At 45.7% G+C, this 25,863-nt stretch overlaps 2 protein-coding genes across 2 annotated transcripts in view; both read right to left on the reverse strand.

Annotated features, from left to right (window-relative positions):
- Nucleotides 1-9,744, reverse strand: Casq1 (calsequestrin 1). The gene is made up of 11 exons (XM_051186311.1): nt 9,429-9,744; nt 7,879-7,963; nt 6,774-6,874; nt 6,097-6,208; nt 5,682-5,755; nt 5,255-5,385; nt 4,050-4,095; nt 3,604-3,658; nt 3,284-3,384; nt 2,250-2,324; nt 1-615 (listed from the first exon to the last, which is right to left on the reverse strand). The coding sequence occupies exons 1-11, from the start codon at nt 9,705-9,707 to the stop codon at nt 466-468; spliced, it is 1,209 nt and encodes a 402-aa protein (XP_051042268.1). The 5' UTR covers nt 9,708-9,744; the 3' UTR covers nt 1-465.
- A 3,697-nt stretch (nt 9,745-13,441) lies between these two features.
- Nucleotides 13,442-25,863, reverse strand: part of Atp1a4 (ATPase Na+/K+ transporting subunit alpha 4) — a 33,179-nt gene continuing 20,757 nt past the window's right edge. Inside the window, exons 14-22 of the mRNA XM_051185764.1 lie at nt 25,486-25,636; nt 24,903-25,071; nt 23,094-23,248; nt 22,843-22,966; nt 21,318-21,463; nt 17,656-17,786; nt 17,442-17,543; nt 13,925-14,016; nt 13,442-13,656 (exon numbers count right to left, since the gene is read on the reverse strand). Coding sequence (XP_051041721.1) covers nt 13,628-13,656; nt 13,925-14,016; nt 17,442-17,543; nt 17,656-17,786; nt 21,318-21,463; nt 22,843-22,966; nt 23,094-23,248; nt 24,903-25,071; nt 25,486-25,636 — 1,099 coding nt within the window. The 3' untranslated portion in view covers nt 13,442-13,627. The remainder of the gene's footprint in view (nt 13,657-13,924; nt 14,017-17,441; nt 17,544-17,655; nt 17,787-21,317; nt 21,464-22,842; nt 22,967-23,093; nt 23,249-24,902; nt 25,072-25,485; nt 25,637-25,863) is intronic.

The raw sequence follows: 25,863 nt of genomic DNA on the forward strand, positions 1-25,863 counted from the left end.
TCATTCTGCCCCAGATCTCTTTATTAAGGCCTTGCATTTGACCCAAATACATTAACATGAGATGGGTGAGATACATCCCTACATACAGTACCTCCCCTCCTTCTGGCCAAGGTCAGGATAGTCAGAAAGCTTTAAGATTTGAAAAGTAGAAGACTGTATTGATGGAAGGGACAAAGAAATGGCAATAGAATCACAGATACGGGGAGTAACAGGAGAGAAACAGTAGATACGGATAAGGTATAGGATAAGAAACAAAGAGATTAATAACTGGGCTGGCATCTCAGGAAAAGCAGCTCCTTTTCTCACCACTGAGGGAGACCAGGATCTCAAGCACCCTGTATCTAGACCACAGTTGGCCCTATAGTAGAGAATGACCCAGTGTCCCGAGGAGCTCGGGGAAGTGCGAGGATGGTGGGAAGGTACATGTAAAGAGCAAGTGGGGCTGGTAGATGGTTGCCATGGCAACTAGTCATCATCGTCATCATCATCATCGTCATCATCATCGTCATCCTCTGTGTTGATTTCACCCTCCAGCACATCCTCCAGCCAGTCCTCCAGCTCCTCAGCAGAAGGCAGGTCCTCCTCATTGTCCATCTCCATCCATATGCTGTCCGCCTAGGTGATGGCACAGGTAGGGGGCAGAAGCTAAATTTAATACAGATCTGGTTCTGTCCTCCCACTCATTGTACATCCTCTTTGTCTCTTCCTGGCACCCTTCAGTGGCCAGAGGAACTATCCTGGTGAAGATCAGAGTTGGAATATCGATGGATATGAGTGGGGAGAAAAGGTGATCTGGGTAAACACCTCGCTTCAGCCTCTCCCCTTTACTGTTGCCATCCTGAGCAGCTATCATGTCTGTGATATAAACGCATTGGTGGTTACTCATGGCCAACAGATTAAAGTCAGAGACGCTAACATTCAAGGATTGTCACAGATCGATTTTCTAGCAATAGCTTCAGTGATCTTAAACTCTAAACTCTATTTTTAAAAATGCTTGCCAAGCCAGGCAGTGGTGGCACACACCTTTAATCCCAGCACTCGGGAGACAGAGGCAGGTGGATCTCTGTGAGTTCGAGACCAGTGGTCTACAAGAGCTAGTTCCAGTACAGTCTCAATTGCCACAGAGAAACCCTGTCTCAAAAATAAATAAATAAAATAAAATGCCTGCTCCCAAACCTGATACTCTCTCTCTCTCTCTCTTTTTTTTTTTTTAAAGATGTGCTCTTGATGGCTCTCACCTTTAATCCCAGCACTTGGGAAGAAGAAGTAGGTAGATCTCTGAGTTTGAGGCCAACCTGGTCTGTAGAGTGTGTTCCAGGACAGCTAAGGCTATATTAAAAAATCCTGTCACAAACAAAAAATGTGCACTTGCTTTATAGACTTGACCAGCCAGCCTCAGACTCTGCTATGTAACACAAGCTGGCTTTGAACTCGCTGCAGTACTCCAATCTTTGCCTCTCCAATACTTAGACTTCAGGCTTGTACCATCATGCCTGGCTTTGCTTTTTTGTCCTTTGATCACCCTTTACTCTGTTTGGAGACTCGTATTTGTCCCTTATTGGAATCTTGTACACTACATAATCTCCATTGTAATGCTACTTTCTCTTAAACTCCACTCCTAGTCTCTGAAGCAGAAACCACAGCCTTGCTAGCATTTTATTTATATTATAAAATTTTCCAGGGCCAGCCTTACAATGGATGGAATACTTGCCTATTGCGTTAGACTGAGAATACTATGAAAGCAACAGCTACACCTGCTCAATTCAGATCAACAAATAAGTGTCTACTATGTCGTCACCAGAAGAATTCTGCTTTTAAAATGTTAAGAATCTGCTAGAAGAGATAGGATGCTAATTCAAAGATCTCAATGACAATGAGCTTCAAGGGTGGGGTGCCATGAGGGAATAATTCCAAAGGAAAACTTAATGGAGGACAAAAAGTTGAACTGGACTTTGAAGAATGACCAGGTGGTTCCAGTGAGTGGGTGATTCAAATGCTCACATCACGCATTCCCACTACACAGGTCCAGCCATTAGACCCGAACATCCCCTGTTCCTGGGCAGTGCTTGCTGCCTAGTTTGCAGCAGTGTAGAAGTGAACTAGCTATACTGAGATAAGTTGGTGCTCTGTCTAAGGCCATACCACCCTAACCACACCCAGTCTCATCTGATCTTGGGAGGAGCAGCACAGTTAGTAATTGGGTGGGAGATGATCTTGTGCATAGCCGGGAATGAGGAACGGACACTCACATCTGTAACATTGACAACTCCTATTTGTGGAGCTGACAAGTCGATGTCAAACGTCTTCTCCCAGTATGGGACCAACTGTGGAGAGAACCAAATACGTCAACTTAATAGAGGTCAGGAATACATGAGTCCAGCAGAGGATAAGAGTCAAGTCAGGGATAAAAGGAGGCAGGATGAATTGGCAATGGATGGAGGAACAGCCCAGCCGTGCACCACAAGCTGGTGGGTAAGGCTAATCAGCAGAAGAGTAGGAACCTCAAAGGAAACAGATGAGGAAGGCAGCTTCCCCCTTCAGAGGAGATCAGCAACCCTGCTTTGTTCTTGGGTCTGCTTATGATTGGCCATGTACCTTTGGCAACTCATTTCTCTCTGCAGAGCCCTCAGTTTCTTTATCTCTTATTAAGACTTATTATTTTTACTTATGTGTGGTTTGTGTGAGCATTTACCACATGTGTGCATACCTTTAGAAGAGTATGTGAGCTACTGGGTAGCTACAAGACATGGATGGGTGCTGAGAACTGAACTCCAGTCCTCTGGGAGAACAGCACATGCTCCTAACCTCTGAGCCATCAGGCCAGCCCAGCTCCTATGTGTCTTAAGTACTTACACCTGGCAATCATCAGTATTCTGTCACATCCCTGTTTGCTCATCCAACAATAAATTTTAGATGTTGAAGGTTCAGCTGAGGACAAAGCCATCTCCGGATCATGGAATCTGCTGATTCTCTGAATATACATTCATGTGCAATGTTGTATCCAGCTGCTCAACAGAGTACTGCTTTTCAGCTCTGGTACACTAATTACCTGTCTGCCTCTGATCTGGGAATCACATATTTCACCCCATGCAATTCACTTCTCATCCCTGTTCCCCTAGCTCAGGATGCCCTCTGTGTCTCCATTGTTCACGAGTATGCAGCAGGCATAGCTTTCTGGGTCCCCAACCCAGAAGTGGGAATAGGCACTCTGAAACAATAACAAAAAGGCACCCCAGGCCAAGTCCCCACATTAGGATTCCAGTGCTTGAGCAGGGTCTCTTACCAGTGGGAAGTCATCAGGGTCAATCCAGATGATACTAAGGTCGGGGTTTTCAGTGTTGTCTTGGGCCACAGCCTTGAGAGTCTCTAAGAACTCATAACCATCTTGTGGGGAGCAGAAGGGAGAAAATGACAGGGAGGCGAAAGGAGAGGGACACAGTAGACAGGAATCCAGTCCTGTTCCCTTGCCTCCCACACCAACACATTTCAGGCCCCAGGCTGCTTGCAAACTCGTAGGAATGCCTTCCGTGTGAGGCCAGTGATCCAACAAACACACCACCCACCCCTGGCTTCCCTGAGGCCACTCCAGGGTTCCTTCCTCACCAGGATCAGCTTCCTCTGCAAAGGCCACAATGTGGATTCCATCCAGGTCATCCTCCTGTTGGAAGATGAGGAAGGGGGCAGGGTTAGAGGTGGGGGTGACCTTACTCTATTCCTTGTCAGCCTTCTGGTGTTGCCTGAGCCTGCATCAGGAACACCAGCTTGTGTTTTCATGGTGGTGACTCTTCTGAATGACACCTTTTCAGCTCTGGTAATCCCTTTACCCTCAGAGTTTGAAACTGCCTTGTCATATTCATTCACTTATGCCTGTCACCTGAGATGCGCTCTTCAGTACAAAAACCTTGCCTCTTGGCTGAGATGCTTTCCTTCTCTCTCCCTCTCTCTCTCCTCTCTCTCTCTCTCAGAAGGCACAAAGAAGAACAGGGAAGGTCATTTCTAAGACTTGTCCCCCCCCTCCCCAAGCACAGGGTCCTGGGGGAAGCACTCACCCAAGTCTCATACATACTCTCAGGCTTCAGCTTCCTCAGGGTCGATCTAGGAGAAAGACAGGGTCCCTACTCAGTGCATGAGGAGAACATCTCCCTCCAGAAGGTCTCCATAGCTGAAGCCACCACTGGGTCAGGCCTAGTGCTTAGACAGCTTGTATCCCAGAACAAAGCCAACTAGCAAATCTAAGCTCTGGGCATCAGGCCCAGATCATTGCATGGCTGCAAAACAATGGTTAGTGGGAAGGGGATGGCTGGAAGAGAGACTTTGAGGCAGGGAGGTAAGAACTGGATACCAGGGTGGTCATTTTTTTTTTTTTTTTTTTTTTTTTTTTGCTCATTCAGTAAAATTGACAGCCTGGGCTCAATAGAATTACATGCCTAATGTGTGCCAGGTCCTGGGTTCACTGCCCGGTACCAGGAGCGGGAGGGGCTGAGATAGGCTCTAAGGACTGAGTTGGGTAGAGTTAAACTGTGCAAACATGTGGTGCCCCAATGAAAGAGGCCAGAGTCTAGTGGGAGGGAGTAAGTGGTATTTAGACTGATGAGTGGGTATTTCTAGTTGTGGAGTCACATGAAGAAAGAGAATTATGTGTGAGTATAGGGCATCGCTGACACAGTGGAGAAGGGGTGTCCTGTGCACAGTAGGATGCTTAATAGGATCTCTGGCCTCTAATTACTGAATACCAGCAACACTCCTCACAGACAAAAAATGTTCTGAAAACATTGCCTAACAGCCACTGGAAGACAAAAAACCCTTGTCCTGCTGGCCACTCCCTCTACCTCTGTTGACAACTGCTAGTGTGGAGAAAAAGAAAAGGCACGGGACTGGGTTAAGGCTTAAATCCCGGTTCCTACTCTTCTTCCCCTTGAGCCTTTCATTGCAGATGACAAACAATGAAATTAACAGTAGAGAGAAGGTGCCGTTTAAACCTTTGGTCAGAACACAGGCACTCACTACTCACCTGCTGATGAATTACTTAAATCATAATCAGCCCCCACTGTACCCATTTACAGAGGACTTTCTCCGAGTAAGGCTCAGGACTAAGGTCTGGGGTACAGAGCTACTAGTGTATCACTGATCACCCATGCCCAGAAGTGCATTCATCTCCAGTGGAAACTGGCTTCCAGGTTGGCTTCCAGGTTGGCTAGACTGGTGTTCTAGCCCCAGGTGGGACCTGCCCCAGTAAGAGTTGCCCTGTCCCCACCTCCTGTGTTCCTCCACGAAGTTGACAATCTCCTCTTCACTGTTGGGCTTGTCTGGGATGGTCACAGGCTCATCCATGAAGGCCTCATAGAAATCAATCTCATTCAACTTCAGGGTCAGCTTCTTTGCCACCTTTGAGGAAGTACAAGAAGAAGGGCAGAGTGAGAAAAGGAGTCAGAAAATGCGGGTCTCTGTCACTACCACAGTGACACTGGGAGGTGTCTTTACCTCTCTGGGTTAGTTGAACACGACAAAGATGAGTTAGACAATCTAGTAGCCCTCTTCCCTTCAGTTCTATAGGAGAAGGCAGGGGTGGGTTTGGGGTGGGGATGCCAGCTTGTAGAATGAGACTTAGACTCTTTCAATTGAGAAGGTTGGGGCAACCTTGAGAGTGTTGGGAGACTCAGTGTGACTACGGGGAAGAGAACCTTGCTGTCGAAGGTAGCGAAGAAAGGGATGTAGGGATGGAACTCTTCTGCTGCATCCTCAAAGGCTTTGTAATCTGAGGGGAAGAAGGGATAGTCATTCTCAGGGTCTGCCAAAGAATTATCCCTTTGGCTTCTCTGCAGATCTTCCTTGACACGAGACCCATTCCCTCTAACCTCCAGATGTCTGAGAATAAAATACAATAGAATTGTAGAGGAAGTGGTGGAATGCAGGACTGGGTCGGGTGGGGGTGGGAATGCCCCAGAGTACAGGACAGATGAAGGAGCTGACCATGCAGAAGAAAGGAGAGGGATGGCGAGTTCAGAGCCGGAGATGCTGAGCACTGGCAGAAGTAGAGAGGCAGGAGGATAGGTGCCATGCAGGGTCAGAGAGGGGAATAGTGGAGCTGTTACCCACGCTCTGAGTCTTTGCTCTTGAAGTAGCCAATGAGTTTGATCTCATCCTCAATATTCTCAAATGCCTGCAGCTCTCGTTCACCTTCAATCAATTCCACAGGGTCTTCTAGGACCTGCAAGAATGAGAACATTGAGCAGATCATTTCTGTCCTCACTGATGGGACCCAAAGAGGGATCTAGGGGAAAGGCAGGAACTAGAAGAGGAGTCAAATGTTAGTAGAGGGTGGGTATGTGGCCCATGTGTTATACGCTATTGATGGCATTCGTGTATAGTCTGTGTTGTGCAATGTGTGTGATGTATATGTTCTGTATGGTATATGTATGATATAAACTGAGTATGTTGCATGTTATGTGTGATATGTGTGTGTTGTCATGTATGCTGCATAGAAGTGTGCATTGTATGTATGTTGTGGGTCTGGTATATGTGGTACATATACATGATGTGTATTATGTGTGAGCATATATGCATGGTATGTGGGTGTTTTATGTGCATTGTGCCTGATCTATGTGATATATGTATGTGATATCTATTGTATGTTGCATGTAGTATGTGTGCAATGTATGTAGTGTATGTGTGTCTGGTTTGTGGTATCTGTGGTGTGTGTAGGGGTGTAGGGTAAATTAGGAACTAAGGGGCATTGGAAACTTCAAGGCTGTCAGGTTCAGGAGAATCCTCACATCAAGCAGAAACTCCACCAGAGTGTCCGCTGACAATTCACCATCGTACTCAATGACTTCGTCACCTTTAAACACGTAAATGCTGTCCTCTTCAGTTAGTCCTAAGGAGCATATTGGAGGTGAGCTGTAACCCAGCCTTCCCTGAGTCTAACTTCTGTTTATAGTCCTCTTGATAATCTCAGTAGATTCATCCTCTGTCTCTCCATTTCTCTCCCCCACCTACCTTCAACAAGTCCTTAAAGCCTGAATTCCTATGTCCATGTCTCTATTTAGTTCAGGAGCTAGCCTCACAGCCAAGCAACTAGGGTAAGGGGTGGGGTGGAGAGAGCAGATATGGTCTGAGGGGGAGGAAACTGGAAAGGTGCGGATCCTAGCAACACAGCGCCCTTGCTCTGCCTGCATAGGCAGGGATGGATATTCCTGCCAGCATCTCTGAAGTCTCTAGGAGCTGCTTCTCTGCTATTGCCAGCCAGATGACTTGTTGCTAACTACCCTTCCCCCATCCACATCCGGTGTCCAGCCTGTGCTGCCGCCTGGTGGCCGGGTGATGTAACATCCGGGCTCTGCTAAGAGGGGGGAGGGAAAAAAGGGGGAGGAGAGAGGGAGGAGTTGAAAAAGGACTTGGCAGGTTTCTCTGGCTATGTCTATATTCCCTGATTTCCCCTTCCTTCTATCATCTAGCTGTGTTTCTTTTTCTTTCCTGCTTAGAAAAACAAAAACAAAATAATTGCTTAGGTTAGTATACAAAGCAAAGTATCTACAAGCCCTTTTTTTTTTTTTTGTAACCCCGGAGGCTTTGAGCACACAATACTATCGACAAGAATGAGCCACCATGCCCATGCTCATGCCCAGCCTTAGCCATTTTCTAGATATGCATAAAGAAGGCCGCCACCCCACCCCACCCCATCTCCTCATGCTGGGATTAGAGCATGCTTGGGTCTGTACACAGACTAGTCTCCAGTCTTGATGCCCCCCCCCCAACACACACTTCAGAATACATATGGTAGAAGAGCTCCTGAGCTCCTCAGCTCTCCCCCAAGTCCTCCATGTAGGCCTTTCTGGTCTTCCATCCCCTTTCTGCTTCTTGCCCTTTCCCCTCCCTTACCTAGTTTCTTGGCCACAGCTGCATCCTTCTCAGAGTCCACCAGGCCAAAGCCAACACCCTTGTCTTCTAGGACTTGGGCTGCTAACTGGAAGAAAGAGATAGGATTAAAATTATCTTCTAGAATTCTTAATAACCTCTTCCCCATTTAATGTTTTCCTATTATCAAGCATTGACCTTGGCCACTTGTTAAGATCCAGACTATCCCCGGACACCCCATAATCCTAGTCTGTCTTAGGCTCAACTTTTTCAAAGACCGTGGGCATTTGCTGTTCATTGCAATGTTCCTGAGGGAAGCTGAGGAATCTCACCTCCCATTAAAGGCTGGGCCCTGCCTTCCATCCTGATCAAAGGCCAAACTCAGCATAGGGGAATGTGGGACCCTTGGGATCCTCAAGTGACTCCCAAAGTGAGAACTGTGGAGGATGGGGTGGGGGAGTGGTCATGCTGTTGAGGGGTGGGAAAGGCCACAAAGTCAAGAGGTCTCAGCCGTTCATCTCCTGGTGGAGAGAGAGCCACTGGCAGAAACTAAGCAGCACTCTTCTTCCAGGCCAACAAGCCTCCCCACCCCGCAGTCCACCCTGATACTTTCTGCCATGGGCATACTTTGCAGCTGTACCCCACCCAGCACTGCAGCACAGTGATTGTTGGGGGGACTGGAGGGCGGGTGGCAGGTGGATGGCAGAGGCCGCTCAGCACCCAGGATAAAAATACTTGGCTCATTAATCAGACAGTGGTTTCCAGAGCCCAATAGGGCTCACAGAAATGCAAGCCTGGGGCCTGGTGTCTTACACTGAAATGTTCCAAGCTCTGTACAAAGTGGGGCCTCTCTGTACCAGCAAGCCAAAGAAGGGGCCAGGGAAATTCAGACAAGGAAACAAACATATCCTAGTTCCCTTTAAGGATGTGTGGCCATGTATCTCAATTATAAATATTCCAGACACCTACCCTGCATTTTTTGTTTTTGTATTAACCATCTCTGCTGTGAGTAAAGTCAGATTGACAGGTAAAGAAATCTCTTCTCTGAAGGAAAAGATGGGAAAGGCATGCTGAAGCCTCCTTCAACCACAAGAATTTTCTACTGAGGACAATTGTTTAATCCAGTAAGAACAAAAGAGAAATTGGAGGAGGGGGACTGAGCTAGGAAGCCTGTGGGAGGCCTCTAGAGGATCTTTAACTATATAGTCATTAAATCTGTTATAGGTAAATAAAATATCAGTCATGTTTACAATCCTGGCTAGGAGAATACATTGGTGGTATGGAGTGAAATGCATAGTACTGCATGCAGCCCCCCTCCATCCCAGCCCAAACATAGTAACCCCCCCCCCCCCGCCTCCTACAGCACAGAGGGGGCAGACCCCTACAGCCCTGGCCCTATAGTTACCAGAAGAATAACTTCCCTGAGTCTTTTTCTTTTGGCTAAGGCCACATTCCAGTCATGCTCTCTGTGAAGACAAAGGCCCTGTGATGCTCTTACCCCAGCCACCACGCTCAGACACGGGGCTCACAGAGGGGACTGGGTATGCTCTTGAGGCCTGCTATCTTCTACTCACCTCCAGGATTAGCTCCTCCATCTCAAATTGTCTTTGTGAGGCCTTGTCGTCCTCGGGGGGCTCATGGTAGAGGAGGGCCAGTACCTCATACTTCTTGAACACATTCTTGTAGTTCTTTGCATTCACATTGATGACACGGTCCACACCATCGTACTCAGGGAAGTCCAGCCCCTCCTCCCCCTGGACCCCTGACTTGGGTGTCCCTAGCACCAGTACAAACAGCAGTGCTAGCCTCAGCTTGGACACTGCCCTGGCCCCCATCCTGTCAGCAGCTCTCATGGAGGTAGTGGGATCTGGGTCTGCTCTCCTGGTCCAGAGGTTAGCTGAGATAGGGAGGTGCCCCTGGATACAGAACCCTCAGTTAGAGGCTTCAGGTGGGGGTGGGGCAGGGAGTGGGCTAGAGCCGTAGACAGAGGACTCTGCTGGGGCCTGGAGAAACTGCCCACAGAGCCAAGTGAAAGAGGGTCAGGACGGGGAATAGGAGCAGGGGCGGGGAGGGAACTGGAGCTGCCCCTTGAAACTGGCACCCCTCTGTCCCCACCTGGTCCTGTCTAAATATGTCTCTGTGGTTGGCAGGGGAGATGGATAACCTTCTGAGGCCAGGACAGCTCCATGAGAGCCCGAGTCCTCCCCTCCTACACTTCTTCTCTGGGCTCCCAGCAGCTCCTTCCTCCCCCCTCCCCCAGTGGCTAGGGCTCCTCAGCCCCTGGCCCCATGCAGGCCTAAGAGCTCATCGCCATATTAAGAAAGGGAAAGGGAGAGGTGCCGGATCTAAAAATAAGACCAGATGAGTTAGGGGTAAGTGAAGCCGGGCCTGGAGGAGGGGTAGGGGTAACCGAGGATCCCAGGGTAGGACAAGGCTAATCAGAAAGAAATGTAGGTGAAGAGGAGGACACAGAATGGGTCAGAGGCTAAACTGAACACACAGGACGAAGTGGGGAGGAAATGTGATTTCTTCTGACACCTAAAATCTGGCAATCATCTGTAGGTGAAGTCTATTTCTTTGATCTTAGGGAGGAGAAGGTGGCAACAAAAATGCATTCCAGGCTCCAGAAAAGAAAGCCCCTGCAGTTCCCTTTAGAGAATGTGGACCAAGGATGAGATCATTCTCTGAATAAAAGATGGAGTGGAGTCCAAGACCAGAGACCTGGCTTGGCTCCAGCCAGTTTCCTTTGCTTCACTCAACAGTCCCAAGTCAGGAATGTAGGGGGAAGGACAGGGCTGGCCCGTAGTTCATCCTGTAGGGATGTTGACTGGGGCTCTCTCTGCCTGGAGGGACCACTGTGAGGAAGGGGATGCTTCCTCTGGATGCTCTCTGCCCCGATCCTGTGGGACTCTGTTTCCAGGACACAGTGGGCTCAGAGGATTCCCCAGGCTGCAGGATTCTAAAGAGGGCTAATAGCTACTGTTTATTCCTATGTCTTTGATAAGGCACAGATGATCAGTATAAACATGGGGAATAACATGAGGTAAACAGGAAGAGCTGGGCCCTGTGGCCTTACCTAAGGCTGTGTGTCTGAGACCCAAAGCAGAGCTGGAGGTGTGAAAGCTGTAGTTTCAGGTTCCTCGCTTGGAGGCCAAGAGTTGAATTTAGCTTGAAGTATCTAGCAAGATCCCTTTTGTGGGCTTCTAGGGCTCATACTATATAGGTAAACTGAGGCTAGAGGGGGATCATTGAGAGATCACATAAAGCCAGCTTTCCTTGTCCCCTGTGTATTTCTCATTTTCAAAGGGTAGTGTTTATTTTGCATCTAGGTAGAAACATGAAGTTACATTAGCAGAACTTCTTCCATGGCCATGGGGCACACCTTACGCAGCTAAGGACTGGCAGGAGTGGGTACAAGAGAGACAGCTGTCACTTTGCAGGAGAGGCCAGAGCATGGCACTGGAGCTGGGGAGATCTCAGAATCCTGTCTCCATCTCCCAGGGGAGTGCCTGATGTGCCAGGCAGAGCTTACGACCCTGGCTGCAAAGGCCACCCAGGAGTGATGGGCAGGCCTGCTCCTGAGCAGATGCAGCCTCGGTGTCTCATCTCTGCAGGGTTGTGGGGAGAGGTGAATGTCTGAACAGACAGTGGAGCGCTAGACTTCTTCCATCATGAATGGGACCTTTGGGATGAGACAGGTGACCCTGGCCCCTTCAGCTCCTCCTATGTAGCCTCCACTCCCCACTGGTGGCCCTTTCTGGCTTCGTTTCCATCCTTAACCTCTTCAGGTCCCACATCACTACTCTAGGCCTCCTCTCTCTGATGCTTTACTCCATACTGTCTACTCAGTGCCCTTCCTTCCAGGCTCCCTGTGTGCAGGCCTTTGGATTTAACACGCCCCAGCCACCGGTATCAAATGACCCTGAGTTGGGGCATCAGTATTTTTAACCCACCAGACACTCAAAGTTCCTCACTACTGAAACTTGAGGAGCTGGTCCCTCCGCTCCCCCTCCCCATCTCACTCACAGCCCTCCCCACCCCTACTTCCATCTTCCAGGGTCTGTTTCAGCTCTGTCAGCAGCCGGGGTGGACCCCAGACTGACATAGCTCTGTCCCCAGGAGACCTTGTGTGAGAAGAGGAAAGGAGTGGAAGGAACCCTCTGAGAAAGGAGCCCTGATACAGAGAAAGGGACTGGCTACACCTTCCAATGGGAGGGTTGGTTGGTTGGTTGGTTTTGTTTTCTGCCAGCCTGCAAAAGATCCTGTCCTCCAGGTCCACGCTCCTCTGCCGTTATCCCACTTCGTTTTTCTCTTGCTCATAACAGTGTTCAGTCCCAGGTACCACTGTAAGACTAGTTTGAAAATGCTTAATAGTACAAGTTCTGGAGTGAGGCTTTAGTTTCCCCTCCTTCGAAACAGAGTGGAGTGGTGGGAATGGAGTGCTGAGAACTACAGTGGGTACGGCCCTTGTCCCAGTGCCAGGTGGTGTGCAGTTGCCCCCATGCTTCTCTTTGGTAACGGTGTTGGTTTCCTCGGCATCCCTCTGTGCCATGTGGGGCAGATACCTCTGAAAGGTACCTAAGAGTGAACTGAGAGTCACAGAGCAAAGCAGAGGTGCAGAAATGAGTTCATGAGGGGGAAGACGAAGGGGGGAAGAAGCTAGGGAGGAGGGTGGGTAGGAGAGAGGCCCTTTGCACCTTTTTACTAAGACCAGACCAGAAGAGCCTGGGTTCAGGGCTCCGGGGGAAGCTCAGCAATGCAATATTTGCCTAGCATGCTCATAGCCTGTTTCAAGGTTATACTGGAGGGAAAAGGCTAAAAGATGGGATAGGGTAGAGCTGAGTTGATGACAGGGCTAGCAGGCAGGGACCACTAGTCTGCCCTAGAGGAGAGGACCTTGCCCCCCACTCCATGTGACCTTCCCAAGTCATTGAACCTTGCTGGACCCTGATGTTAACAGGTCTCTTTTAGAGCAGCAACGCTGTGGCCTGTAGTCTGGCCTGAGGAAATCGAAGTCAGAGTCTAGATTATGTGGCCCCACAAGCCCCAAATGTGGGTACAGATATGGGTTCTGTAGTATCTCTACAAGATGTAACTCAGCTGGTCTTCTCTTGTCTCCCTTTCATTAGCTGGTTCTAGTTAGACTTTGGGGGCATTCTCTTGTCCCTTACACTGACAGGACAAGTATGCTTAATCTTCTGTGCTTAAAATCAGGATCTCACTGTGTAGCCCTGTCTGGCCTGGAACTCGCCATGTAGACAGGTTGACCTCGAATTCACAGAGATCCACCTACCTCTACCTTCCAAATGCTGGTATCAAGGGTAAGTACCACCACACCCAGATCCAGATGCTTGATTCTAGTACTTTTTCAGGCTCCTCTCAGATCCCTGGAGGTCTCCCTTGGCCAGTTAAAATGTAGGTGTTGGAAAGGAGCTTTATAGCACCCCTTATTCCCCACAAATCAGACTTGTACACATAGAGTTAGTTAGGTGAGGGCTGTTCTAAATGTTTACTCTCTAGACTGACTACTGGATGTAACAAGATTGTGCACCTCCTCACTGGGCTCCAGGTAGAGAAAGCTGGGCTTTCCCCATTCCACCCCATCACCTATCAGATGCTCTTGGTCTAGCCTCAGTAATGCTTCTCCCTCATCCAGAGTAAATTCAATCCAGTGTCTCTGCCCCATGCCCAACTTTATCTCAGATGCTGTGTCACACTCAGTCTCTCAGGTTTTATGAGATCAGTGTCATGTGAAGATCTTTCTCTGTTGCATTTAGTAGTATGTTTCCTTCTCCAGCCATCCTGTGGAGAAGAGACAAGGGGAACTCAGGGGGTCATCAGGAGATGTGTGCAGAGGGGCTCAACAGAAGGGCAGATAAGGGGCAGGTGGAAAGCCTGCCACATGGAACAGGGCCTCCAAGCATTGGGAGGAACATGTGGGTCAGGAGTAGAGGACAGGGGTCCAGGAAGAGCAAAGGACAGACAGTGAGATAGAGAAAGCTGGTGGCTCTGGAGGAGCCAGATGGGACGACGGGAAAACTTGCTAGAGCAAGGTCCAGGGCAGCCTTACCACCAGGCCGTCTACGGATGATGAGTTTTCTGCTTTCATCATAGATGAAGATGAGAACACTGTAGGGAATGGCACATAACCACCAGTTTATCCTGCAGAGAACAAGAGTTGGTCAATGCGACTGAAGATACAGGGGCCACAGAAGGGTAAGCAGCGATGGCTCATGGAAACTATGGAGACTGAGCTGGATGCTGGAGATGGGGAGGTGTGGATAGCCCCTGTGAGGAGGCCAGAGCCTAAGTGCTAAGGGATTTGGGGTGGAGAGGAAAGACACAAGACAAATCTAAAATGCCAGTGGCAATATGACAAATGCCATGTCCAGAGTTAAGTGCAGCATTTATAGATTGTCAGCTGACTTTAATGAGCTACGGAGAGTCCCTCCTTCCCCCTGCTGTTTTTCTGCACACTCTAAGCCTTGCAACTGTGGAAGGGCATATATACACTTATTTATGTGTGTTTATATGCACTCCCATATTGCCAAATAGATACTTCTTTCCTCTTTGAGCTTCTTCTATAATTAGGGTTTAGGAAAAAGGACTCAAGGAATTTTATACCTTTGACAGGGAACCGTACAAAAAATAGCAACACTGTTCAACAGAAATATAACGCAAGGGTGAGGAGATGGATGGAGATAATGGCTTGGTGGATGAAGTGCTTGCTGCACAAGCCAGGTTACCTGTGTTCAGAACTCTAGAACTTACACAAAACCCAGATACATTAACACAAGTCTCTCAGTCCCCTATTGGGAGATGGGAAGCAGAGGCCGGAGAACCTGCAGAATCAGGTAGATCAGCTAGCCTAGTACATGCAGCAGCAGCGAACAGCACAGAGACTCTTTGTCTCTAACAAGGTGGGAGGTGGAGACTGACACCAGAAGTTGTCCTCTGACCTCCTCATGTGTTCTGTGGTGCATGTGTCCCTGCACTCATGTAGGAACACACATCATAGGCACACACAGACATACACACAGAGAGAAAAAGGAGAGAATACAAACCACATATGAACTTTAAAGTTTTCTAATACCCATATTAAGATAAGTGAAACACAAGAAATTGTAATGATTTTATTTAACTCAATCAATATACCCAAAATACCATTTCAGCATATGTGTAATCAATATAAACATCCTTTTGTTTTGTTTTGTCTTAGGACAAAGCAGTCTTTCTGTATGACTCAAGTTGTCTTCAAACTTGGTATCCTACTGTCTCGAGGCAAGCATATACCCCCATGCCAATCAATGTAAACATTACTAATGAGAGTGTACATTCTTCTTTTATTAATCAATCTTGGAAATCTGATGGATAGCATGTACTGCTCACCTATCTTAACTTAGCTATGAAATATTCTCTTCCCCCTCTCAGGATCTCATCACCCAGACTGGCCTGGAACTCGCTGTGTAGCCAAGTATGACCCTGAACTCCTGACCTTTCTGGTTCCATCTCTCAAGTGCTAGGATCACAGTCACACATCATGTCCAGGTTTGGAATATGAAACTCCAATGACTAAAAGGAAATACAACCCAAAAGAAGAAAATTATCTTTTCCTTTCCTTCCATTTAAAAAAAACAAAAACAAAAACAAAAAACTTTTTTTTTTTAATGGGGTGGCCTTAAATTCATGATTTTCTAGCCTCAGTCTCCTACATTGCTAGGACTGTAGATTATAGTGCCATTTACATTGTGTTTATAGAAATATTTAATGTTGCTTTAGTTCTTAACTTTAAGCAAGTTAAAATTACAAATACATATTTTCATGCTCATTCGTCACATTCCAGAGCTCAGTAGTCACACATGGACAGTGGCTGCCGTACTGGATAGTTCAGACGGAGGTCAGGGTTCATCTGCTACACGCCACAAATATGAACACTAATATACAAACATCTTTCCATTCATTGAACAACATTTATATGTGTACCCTGAATCTGTGTGAGGTATCAGGGAAACAAATGATTACATGGTGACTTTTTATCTCAAGGAGTTCAGAGAGACATGACATAAGAGATGAATGAATGGGCACACAAAATAATTTTACGTGCTAAGCTTTGTGGCTGAGGTGTATACAGAGTACAACAGGGTCCACTTCCATTTGTTATTGACATCAACAGCAACAAAAGCAAACCTACTATTAATACAGCCTCCATGAGCCAATATGCTCAGTGCTTAGAACCAAGTTTTACATGTAATTCTCAACACTTTGCCGGATTCTACTTTTTCCCCCAGTTCTGGAGCACAGTTCTAGGGTCTCACATATGTTGTACCTTGTGCTCTGCCATTAAACTACATACTGAGCCCTGCCAGATGTGTACTGATGGCTGAGGCTCAGAATAGTTGCATATTTCTTCAGAGTCACAAAATAATACAGAGTTGAGTTTCAAATTTAGGATTGTCCATGTCTAACGCTAGTCCCATCATTAAATACTAATTAGGCACCTATATTGTATGAAGCAAAGTGTATAACACTGCAAGGGATAGGTAGGTGAGCAAAGCATGTGAGAACATAAGAAATTGATTGAAAGAATACACACTAAATTATCCTTATAGGCTGCCTGTGCGGGTGGCAATGAGGAAGGCATGTCTGCTTTCTTTTTTCTTGGCAAATTTTAAATTTTTTTTTCAGTGCTGGGGATAGAATCCAGGACCTTGTACATGCTAGGCAAGCACACCATCACTGAGCTACACCCCCACTTTCTCTGTAAATTTTAAGATGACCAACCGAAAACAAGCATGGTGGCATACTCCCATAATTCCAACACTGGAAGACGGAGGCAAGGATGATCAGGAGTTCAAGGTCACTCTCTGCTACACAGCAAGCACAAAGCCAGCTGGGTACATGAGCATGAGACCTTGTCTCGAAAATTAAGTATGTATTAATGTTAAAGCAAAACATAATAAAAAGCTGAGAAATGGATAAGGTCATGAACTAGACAATAAAAATTTCAGTATTATCATTCTCATATATTAAAAACAAATTAATGTTATTAACATTAATAATCTCATGTATTAAAACATTCTCACATTAAAACAGACTTGTATAGAAACAAAAGAATTAGTTAAGCTGACTATAAATATAGCTTTTTGTTTCAAGACAGGTTGACCTCAAACTTACTACTATGTAACCAAGGATATCCTTGAATTTATGATGATCTTGATTCTGCTTCCTAGGACTACAGGCATGCACCCCTCCACCTGGTAAAATAGACTATTGATGTGAGTATATTAGGACCAAGAAATGTGCATCTTCATTCAGCTCCATTAGATACTGTCATCTAAACCCACTCAATTAAACATGCCTAAGTCTGCTGAATTTGCAAGTCCAATGGCTTGTGATCCCTGACATGGTCACTAATACTACCTTAAACAAAGGCCACGGATTGGAGTGTTAGAGAATCTCTGAGTCACTGAGTGTAGCTCCAGTGGTCTGGGCAGACCCTTACCTGGTGATTGTCCCAGTCAAGCACACATTTCCTCCCACTTCTTCCCAAATGTTCTCCCTGCATTGGCATCCCCTCCTTTACTCACTTGAGTGGGTACATTCGCAGGGCCACACCCATGCCTGGAGTGTAGGACAGGATAGCTGCCAAGACTGTCTCCTCAAAGATTCCAAATAATAGGACTTTGTTTCTGGGAAGGGAGATTGATTAGTGAAATATATGTAGGAAGAAAAGACGAGGAAATGGTGTGTTTGAGTGTGGGGAGGGTCGGTAGCTATTAGTGGACGTTAGTGGACACTCACTTCATGCCCTGTTTGAAGAGTGAATTTCGGCGTGTCTTGCAGATGAGGAGGTCAGCCCACTGCACAACCACAATGCTGATAAAGAAGGATGTTTGGCATGTGTACTCCACCACCTTCCGCTGCTCATAGGTCTGGGGGTAGGATGAGCAAAAAGGTGACATCTGAGTCAGAAAGGAGTTTAGGTACACCCAAGAGTTTCTCGTCACTGTGCACATAGTTTCTTATTTAATATTTGTGTATTTTTCCTACATGACTGTAAGTTCCTAGTGTCCCTTCATCATACTTTGCCTATTGAATGTTGTGTAGCAAGCCTAAGTACTAAATTTACTAAATTGGGAATATGATTAAAAGAAGGTGGGTTTAGGCCAGCAGAATCCAGAGGTCATAGGTCAGAAGACAAGGGAGATCCAGAGGGCGATATGAATGCAGATCAGGGAGGAATGTTCCAGAAGAGTGGTAGACAGAAGGCTGGGACTCTAGCTCAATTGTAGAGCACTTGCATAGCATGTTCAAGGCCCCATAGGATGGTAGACAGAATGCACTCTTATTTATCCTATGGTTCTTTCATTTGTATTTTGTACATGAGGGGCTTATAATCTAGTAGGAGGCATAAAAATACTAACAATGCCAACACAATAGTTCAGTTTTAACAGAGAAGCCAAGGGCACTGTAGGAACACAGAAGAGAAGCACCTACATTAGACTGGCAGGCAGGGTGAACTGGAGAAAAGAGAATATGTTTCTAATAGATAATAAATTAAAGGTGGGTTTTCACAATATTAAGATACCAACTAAAAAACTACTTGGGATGTACCTAAAGTTGTACTTGGATAGAAATAAAAAGGCTTAGGTGTTTAGAAAACAAAGGTAAAAAATTGTCTGGGTATGGCTTAAACATTAAACATAACAGCATTTGGGAGGTAGAGGCAGGCTGACCTCTATATTCAAAACCAGCCTGGTCTATATAATGAAACATTGCCTCAAACAAACAAACAAACAAAAAAATTGGTGAGCCAAAAGGGAACATAGACCAAGACCAGTCAGCTTATTTGTGTGCCAGTGAGCTTTCCCCCACCCACCGTCGGTGACAATCCCTGCCATTGCTTAGAGTTTAGTGTTTGAGTCTCTGTTACTCTACTTCTGCTCTTTGTCCTCATTGTTTTTTGAGATTTAAATATTCATATTTATGAATCATCTTCCATTACCATGGCTTCCCAGTTTTTTATCCACTCTAATTCTGTTGTCTTTCACACTCTAACTGGGCAGCTTGCTCTTAGAGTTAAGCTTTAGATAGTATCCTAAATCCTTCCCAATACCTACAGTTTTTCTGCAATTTAAATTTCAAGCATCTTTATCTCCTGTGTTTATCCTTCCATCTCTTTCTAGTATGTCAATTTTAGTATTTCCTGGTCTCCCTTGAACTTAAAATCTGTTAACTTGGTATATTTTATGTACACACACATGCACACACACACACACACACACACACACACACACACACACACACACGTAAAAAAAGAAAAAGAAATGTAACCAAAACAGAAATTGGTACCAGGAGTAGGGTATTGTTGTGGCAGACCTGACCATGTGGTTTTCTTGGAGGAATATGGAAGACTTTGGTACTTTGGTCTGAAAAAGTGGTTGAATGCTGTAAGCAGAGATCAATGGGCCAATCTAGTAGGAGTTTGGAAGACAGCAGTAAGTCAAGATCTATGTGGACTGTGGAGGCCCAGCTCAAGAGGTTTGAGAGGGGAAGAATATTAGTCACTGGACTAGAGATGGTTCTTGTGATATTTTGGCAAATAATGTGTCTGGGTTTTTTTTTTTTTTTTTTTTTTTTTTTACACTTCATCCTAAAACTTACCTAAGGCTAAATTTGAAAGTAACAGACTAATTTCTTTGGCAAAGGAGATTTCAAGACAGCCTGATATTGACTCTACCACATGGTTATTATGTAGTATTATGTAGCAGTATTATGTAGGTCAACATTAAAAAAGAGTAAGCATGGCAAACAAAGAAATACAAAGTGTACAGCTTGAGGAGAAAAAGAATAGTGTTAACGTTGCCCCCAACGTGTTGGAAGCAATAAGAAGAGACCTGATCTACATTGGGATAATGGGAGTGTGTCCTCAGGGTAAGACCCCATGGGTAAAGTTAGCATCAAGTCATCCAACTTGTGAAAAGAAAGAGCCTAAGGAATTCTCTGCTCCTAATAACAAAACCAAAGCTGCTGCAAACCAGATCCAAGGGGGACAGGATTTACCCCAAATTGCCATCCACATGATGCTGGCTTTAAAGTCATGAAGGACACAGGAGGGGTTATGGAGTGTTTCTTTGTGATTATGAGACTGAGGCCAGGCATGTGACAAGGTAGTCCATGAAGCTCCAAGAGGCCATGGTATGAAGCTATGAAAGTGAAGCCTGGATTGCACTAGACCACAAGATGTTGGAGATGCCAGGGCCATAATATGTCTGACAAGCAGATCTACAGATGGAGTGTAACCGGGCCAAGAATGAGAAGCAAGTTGTAGGCAGCAATGCTGGACAAGTGGCAACAGCTAAGCCCTCTGACACCGGAACTATAGGATCTGGGTTTTCCCTCTTGGGTTTGTCTTACTTTGATTCAGTATTTCTTCACTGTGTGCTGATTCCTCCCTTTTGGAACAGTAATGTATATTCTGTGCCATTGTACGTTGAAAGTATGTAATTTGCTTTTTGATTTTACAGGGGTTTATAGTTAGATTGAGTCTCAGGAAAAAAAATTTAACTTTAAAATAGTGTTGAGACTATGAAAGACTATTGGGAACTAAAAGCATTTTGTATTATTATATGGCCAGGAACCTATGGGTCCCAGGAAGTAGCATGTGGTGGTTTAAATGATAATGTAGGCTTATATGTTTGAGTACTTGGTCTTCAGTTGATGGAGCTCTTTGGGAAGGATTAGAAGGTGTGGACTTGTTCCTGAGAGCAGGCTTTGAAGTTTCAAAAGCTTCCTGTCATGCGCCTGTGCACTCTTTGCCTCCAGCTTTGAGATGTGAGCTTTCAGCTGTTGCTTGGCTGCCTGCCATTTACTAGCTTCTCAGGTCTTCAGTGTGTTAGAGAAATTCTTGTCATGTAAAATTATTTTTATAGAATGTGAAACTAACAAGAGCTTGAGTTGAAGGTTGGGGAGATGTTGGTACCGTGAACAGTAAGAATTTTGGGTATCACCGGCTACTGGATCATTGGAACATGGACTTCTGATGGCTTCATGGGGTTCAAATGGCAGAAGCCACAGTGTGTAAGAGGTATCTTTTCAACAACTAAGATTTGAGCACACATTTTTTGAGACAAAGAATTAATAGCATAGCCAGGTGTTGGTGGTGCACACCTTTAATCTCTGTGAGTTTGAGGCCAACCTAGTCTACAGAGCTAGTTCCAGGACAGGCTCCAAAACAATACAGAGAAACCCTGTCTTAAAAAACCAAAAAAAAAAAAAAAAAAAAAAAAAAAAAAACCCAAAAACAAATAGCCTAGGCTAACTTTGAACTCACTATGTTCCTAGGCTGGCCTTCAATTTGTGGTAATCCTACCTCAGCTTCCCAAGTGCTGGGATTATACTACTACACTTGGGTGACTTCCTAATCAGCTAATATTCAGATCCCGCCCGCCCTTTCTACTTACCCACTGCTGTCCATAGCTGTCTTCTAGGTCATTTAGGTTTGCATCGTCCCAGAATAGACGGATACCCAGCAGATCCAAAGGCTTAAAACCATTCTCTGCCAGGATCACAAAATAGGAGAAGAATCCTGCCAGTGCCTGTATCATCCCTGTGAGTGACAGCCATAGGGGAGGAGAATCTGTTTAGAGGATGGCCCCAAAGACATTATAGAAGTGGTGGGCTAGCCCTTGCTACTAGCTGGGTTAGTGTGTATCTGCACAGTGATTAACATTCTTGTCATCAGTGATCTGATCTTTCCATCTCTGAGAGACTTGGTTCCAAACTCTGACATTTGTTTCTAAACTCTAAGTCAGAAGAGCAGAGCCACCTTCATCCTTCTCTGACACCAAACACAGAGTTGCAGGATTTGGAGTCTGCCCTGCTGGATTTCAGTCTTGTTTTGGTCCCGCTAGGATCATCCTTGAATCACATATAGTTTTAACATCCCTGCCATGGGCAGGGATATTCATGGTGCTTACAGAGGCCAGAAGAGAACTTCGGATCCCCTAGAGCTGGAAATACAGGTAATGCAAGCTGAGAGTTGGGTCCACTTCAAGACAGGATGTGCTCTTGGCCACTGAGCTATCTCTCTAGCCCTTGAATCAAATAATTTTAAAACTAAAAAGGACTTTGCTATCAATTCATTTTTTCTGTAGAGTGATAGCTGAGCAATAGCAATAGTTATAACAATAACATTTGCCTACTAGTTACTTTGCACTATGCAGGTTCTTGGGGACATAGCTCCTTCCAGGTCTGAGCAGTTGTCTTAAGTGGAAAAATCAAAACACATGACTCAGTTATCTTCTGGGCCATAGAGGCAGTATGAAGTGAATCAGGTTTCCAATGGGTCTGACTCCTAAGTCACTGCTGTTTAGACATATTTCCTTCCCTGAACACTTTCTTCTGTCTCCAATCTCTTCCCTGTACATCTCTAGCTTACCCTCTGAAACACTCCATCATACTGAGCTGGTCAAGGACAGAGACCTTATATGGTTCTTACATGTTTTTTTGAGGTTGGTCCCAATGTTAATACTAATGTCTACAGCCTTATTTTCCACTACTTCCTTATGAAGACTAAACACCACCAAAACAATTTACTAGGCACTAACCATGCTCTGTGAATTTCCTTTCTCTGCTGTTTCAGCATCCTTGCCTACATACTTACTAGTCAAAACCTTATCTTCAGTCTTAAGTTTTTTCCTCTCTCTGTCTTCAAAGATGGTGAATTAGCATGCTTTGTGTTCCCATAGCATTATGTCTTTACTCCTTGCTCAGCATGTGGGAAGGCACAACACTGCCATTTTATGTAGGTTTTCCCTTTATCACTGGTCTTTAAGGGCAGATCAGAGCTCAACGGTTCTTTTTGGTCCCAGGACTAAGCACAATTTGTTATTGAGAAACAATCACCCTGACTGCTAAACAGAAGTGTCTAAATGGCCAGTTAAGCAACCCTCTCCCTCCCTTCACCTTTCACTTCTCTGAGCTCACCAATCTGCCCATAGGCCATGCCAATGAGACGGTGGTTCACGAGATTGTCAGTTTTTGGGTTCCGTGGAAGCCTCTTCATGATGTCACTTTCAGGTGTCTCATAAGCCAAGGAGATCGCAGGGACCTGGAGGATATAGTAGGTTGGGAATGATAGGCACACATAGATGCTCTAGCTCTGTCCCCTCATGTGACAGATTTTCCCCTATACTTGGCCTATTTTAGGAATTCCCAGAGTGAGAGCTGGTGCTCACCATGTCAGTGCCCAGGTCAATGCAGAGAATGGTAATGGTACCCAGAGGCAAGGGTATACTTAGGACGATGAACATCAGGAAGGGGGTGATCTCAGGGATGTTGCTGGTCAGGGTGTATGCAATGGACTTCTTCAAGTTATCAAAGATGAGGCGACCTGGAGAAGATGGCCAAACTTCTGTGAGAAGCAACCAGAGGACACACCTCCAATAAATCAGCTCCTTGTCAGAAAGACTGCTAGAAAGGAGTGGTCCATGAAAATGCTGGGAAGTCCTAGACCTTGGTGGGGAGGGGTGTCCATGTTTTGTCTATAAATTGTGAGATTACCAAGTAAAGTCATGATTTATTAGCCATGGCCTGGCTTTGTACCCTTTGTTCTTGGAGTCACCATGGCTAGTGTTACCCAATCTCTTACAATCAGGCAGAGTTGGGTAGAGTTAATCCTGGAGGTGTCTGAGAATGCCACTGTTAAAGTCTTTGCAAGATTACAAACTAGTGGAAAGAACCTGAGCTTGGTATAGGCTTGGGCTTGAATCTGGTTTTCTGCCTTATTTAACTTGTGACCTTGTTCTCTCTTTACATCCAGTGCCACTCCTGCTTTGTAAGATTGCTGAGTCCTGCCTTGGCTACCCTTCCAAAGGCTGTCATCCTTGCCTGAGCTCCCTGCTTTATTCTTTCCCATTGCTTTAACATACTATGGAATTTACTTTGTTTGCTGTCTGACTCTCCCCACTACAAAATAAGTTAGTTGTATGTGGGCAGGAATTTGTCTTTTGTCTTCTGTATAAGGATAGTATCTTGCAAATGGTGCTCAGAAAAATTTACTGAATTAAATATATTTAAAATACCGAGCAAACTGTCAGATTCATACCAGCTTTCAATAAAATGGATTGGTGTGTTTTAGTAAGATAGCTTTAGACAACAGTGAGGGAGTCTGGCAGGTAACCCTATGGGGTTTTCTGTTTCAATGGGCATTCTCTTTAGAATTCTCTGGAAAGAGGGTAATTGAGTTCATGCTGTTAATTTGCAGATAATCTCCAATTGGTCTTAACATGTCCCCATAATTCAGGCAACAAGTTCCTAGGCGTCCCTGACAAGCACTGAGTTTCCTGGGGTATGGCTATCTCTAAAAATTTGCATACATTTGAATTCCAGTGAGAACATAAAGAATGAATTGTGTTGTGCTAGAGTCTAGGTCTCCCTGGCCAATCTGGAAAACCTTCCAACTTTGTCTTAAAATGAATACCCTCAACTATTAGAAGTATTAGCTGAATTTTTTTTTTTTTAAATATAGATTCTCTCAATATAGGCCTCACAATTGCTCTGTAGCCAAGGATGACCTTCAACTCATGATCCTCCTGCCTCCATGTTTCTCTTCTCTCTCTCTCTTCTTTTTTTTTTCTTTCTTAAAGACAGGGTTTCTCTGTGTAACAGTCCTGTCCTTTGTAGACCAGGCTGGCCTTGAACTCACAGAGATCCACCTGCCTCTGCCTCCCAAGTGTTGGGATCAAAGGCCTGCACCACCACCATCCAGCATCCTGCCTCTATCTTCAGAGTGCTGGGATAATAGGTATTTTATGCAGTGCCAGGACTTCAACCCAGGGCTTCATGCACACTAGGTAAGCAGTCTACCAAGAGAGTCACATTCCCCTGGCCCAAGCTAAATGGAATTTTCAAGATTTTATGTTTTTTTTTTTTTTCAGTTCATACAGGATTAAGAGGTTAGATGCTGACCAAAAGCAATGAAGGTAATGTACACTAAGCCCTGTTCCAACGATCAAGTCCCACCATTAGGTACCCTGCCTCCTCACCCTCCTCCACGCCTGTGACGATGGAAGCAAAGTTGTCGTCCAGAAGGATCATGTCAGCTGCCTGCTTAGAGACATCGGAGCCAGTGATACCCATGGCAATGCCAATGTCAGCCTTCTTCAGCGCCGGGGAGTCATTCACCCCGTCACCAGTCACTGCCACAATGGCTCCCTGGTGAAATTCAGACAAGAGTGTTAGATTCAGGATCACTTTCAAAGATCAATTTGATTCAAGCATCTTTTCTTTTTGATTTTTTTCTTTTCAAGACAGTGCTTCCCTATGTATCTCTGGCTGTCCTGTAACTCATTCTGTAGACCAGGCTCTAACTCAGAGATCTGCCTGCCTCCCAGTGCTAGGATTAAAGGCGTTCACTACTGCCACCCAATTGCATCTCATTTCTTAATGCAGCCATGTTTGATTTGTCTATGCTTAGCCCTGTTTTCTGTTCCCCTGAGCTATTTAAGCTTTCAGGGAACTTCCAAACTAAAGGCCATCACTGAAGCAGGATGAGATTCTCTCCATTACCCTTCTACCCAGCCCACTTGTTTCCCTGCTGGGTTCCCCAGGACACCTTGGCTCCCTTACCAGTCTCTGACACCCCTCCACGATGATGAGCTTCTGCTGAGGAGAGGTTCGAGCAAACACTATCTCTTTGTAGTTCTTAAGGACATAGTCCAGCTGTTCTGAGTTCATGTCCTTTAGCACTGAGCCGTGCACTACGATGGCTTTAATAGACCTAAGGGAAGGAGTTTCTGAAGGCTAGATCAGCGTGTTGAGGACTCATGTCATATTCTAGTGTTCGCTACTAAACCCCTAAGTTCTGGTTTCCTTCCCACCCAGTCTCCTAGTCCTCAGCATGTACTGTCCTTAAATTGACCATACCCTCCTGTCCTCATCTCCCTTCTTCTTTTGGTTCTATTTCTTTTCCTGTCTCCTCGGAAAATTCAGTGGCCTAATCACGTA

Source organism: Phodopus roborovskii, unplaced genomic scaffold (genome assembly GCF_943737965.1).
Source record: "Phodopus roborovskii unplaced genomic scaffold, PHOROB, whole genome shotgun sequence".
Taxonomy (NCBI): Eukaryota; Metazoa; Chordata; class Mammalia; order Rodentia; family Cricetidae; genus Phodopus; species Phodopus roborovskii.

What these genes read in the sequence shown, in the direction of transcription:
- Casq1 (XM_051186311.1), bottom strand. Translation starts at nt 9,707, where the DNA reads ATGAGAGCTGCTGACAGGATGGGGGCCAGGGCAGTGTCCAAGCTGAGG. An exon ending in CAAGAGCAAAGACTCAGAGC is followed by an intron (nt 5,756 to 6,096) that starts GTGGGTAACAGC and finishes TCTTCCCCTCAG; the next exon opens with ATTACAAAGCCTTTGAGGAT. An exon ending in ACCCTGATGACTTCCCACTG is followed by an intron (nt 2,325 to 3,283) that starts GTAAGAGACCCT and finishes TTCTCTCCACAG; the next exon opens with TTGGTCCCATACTGGGAGAA.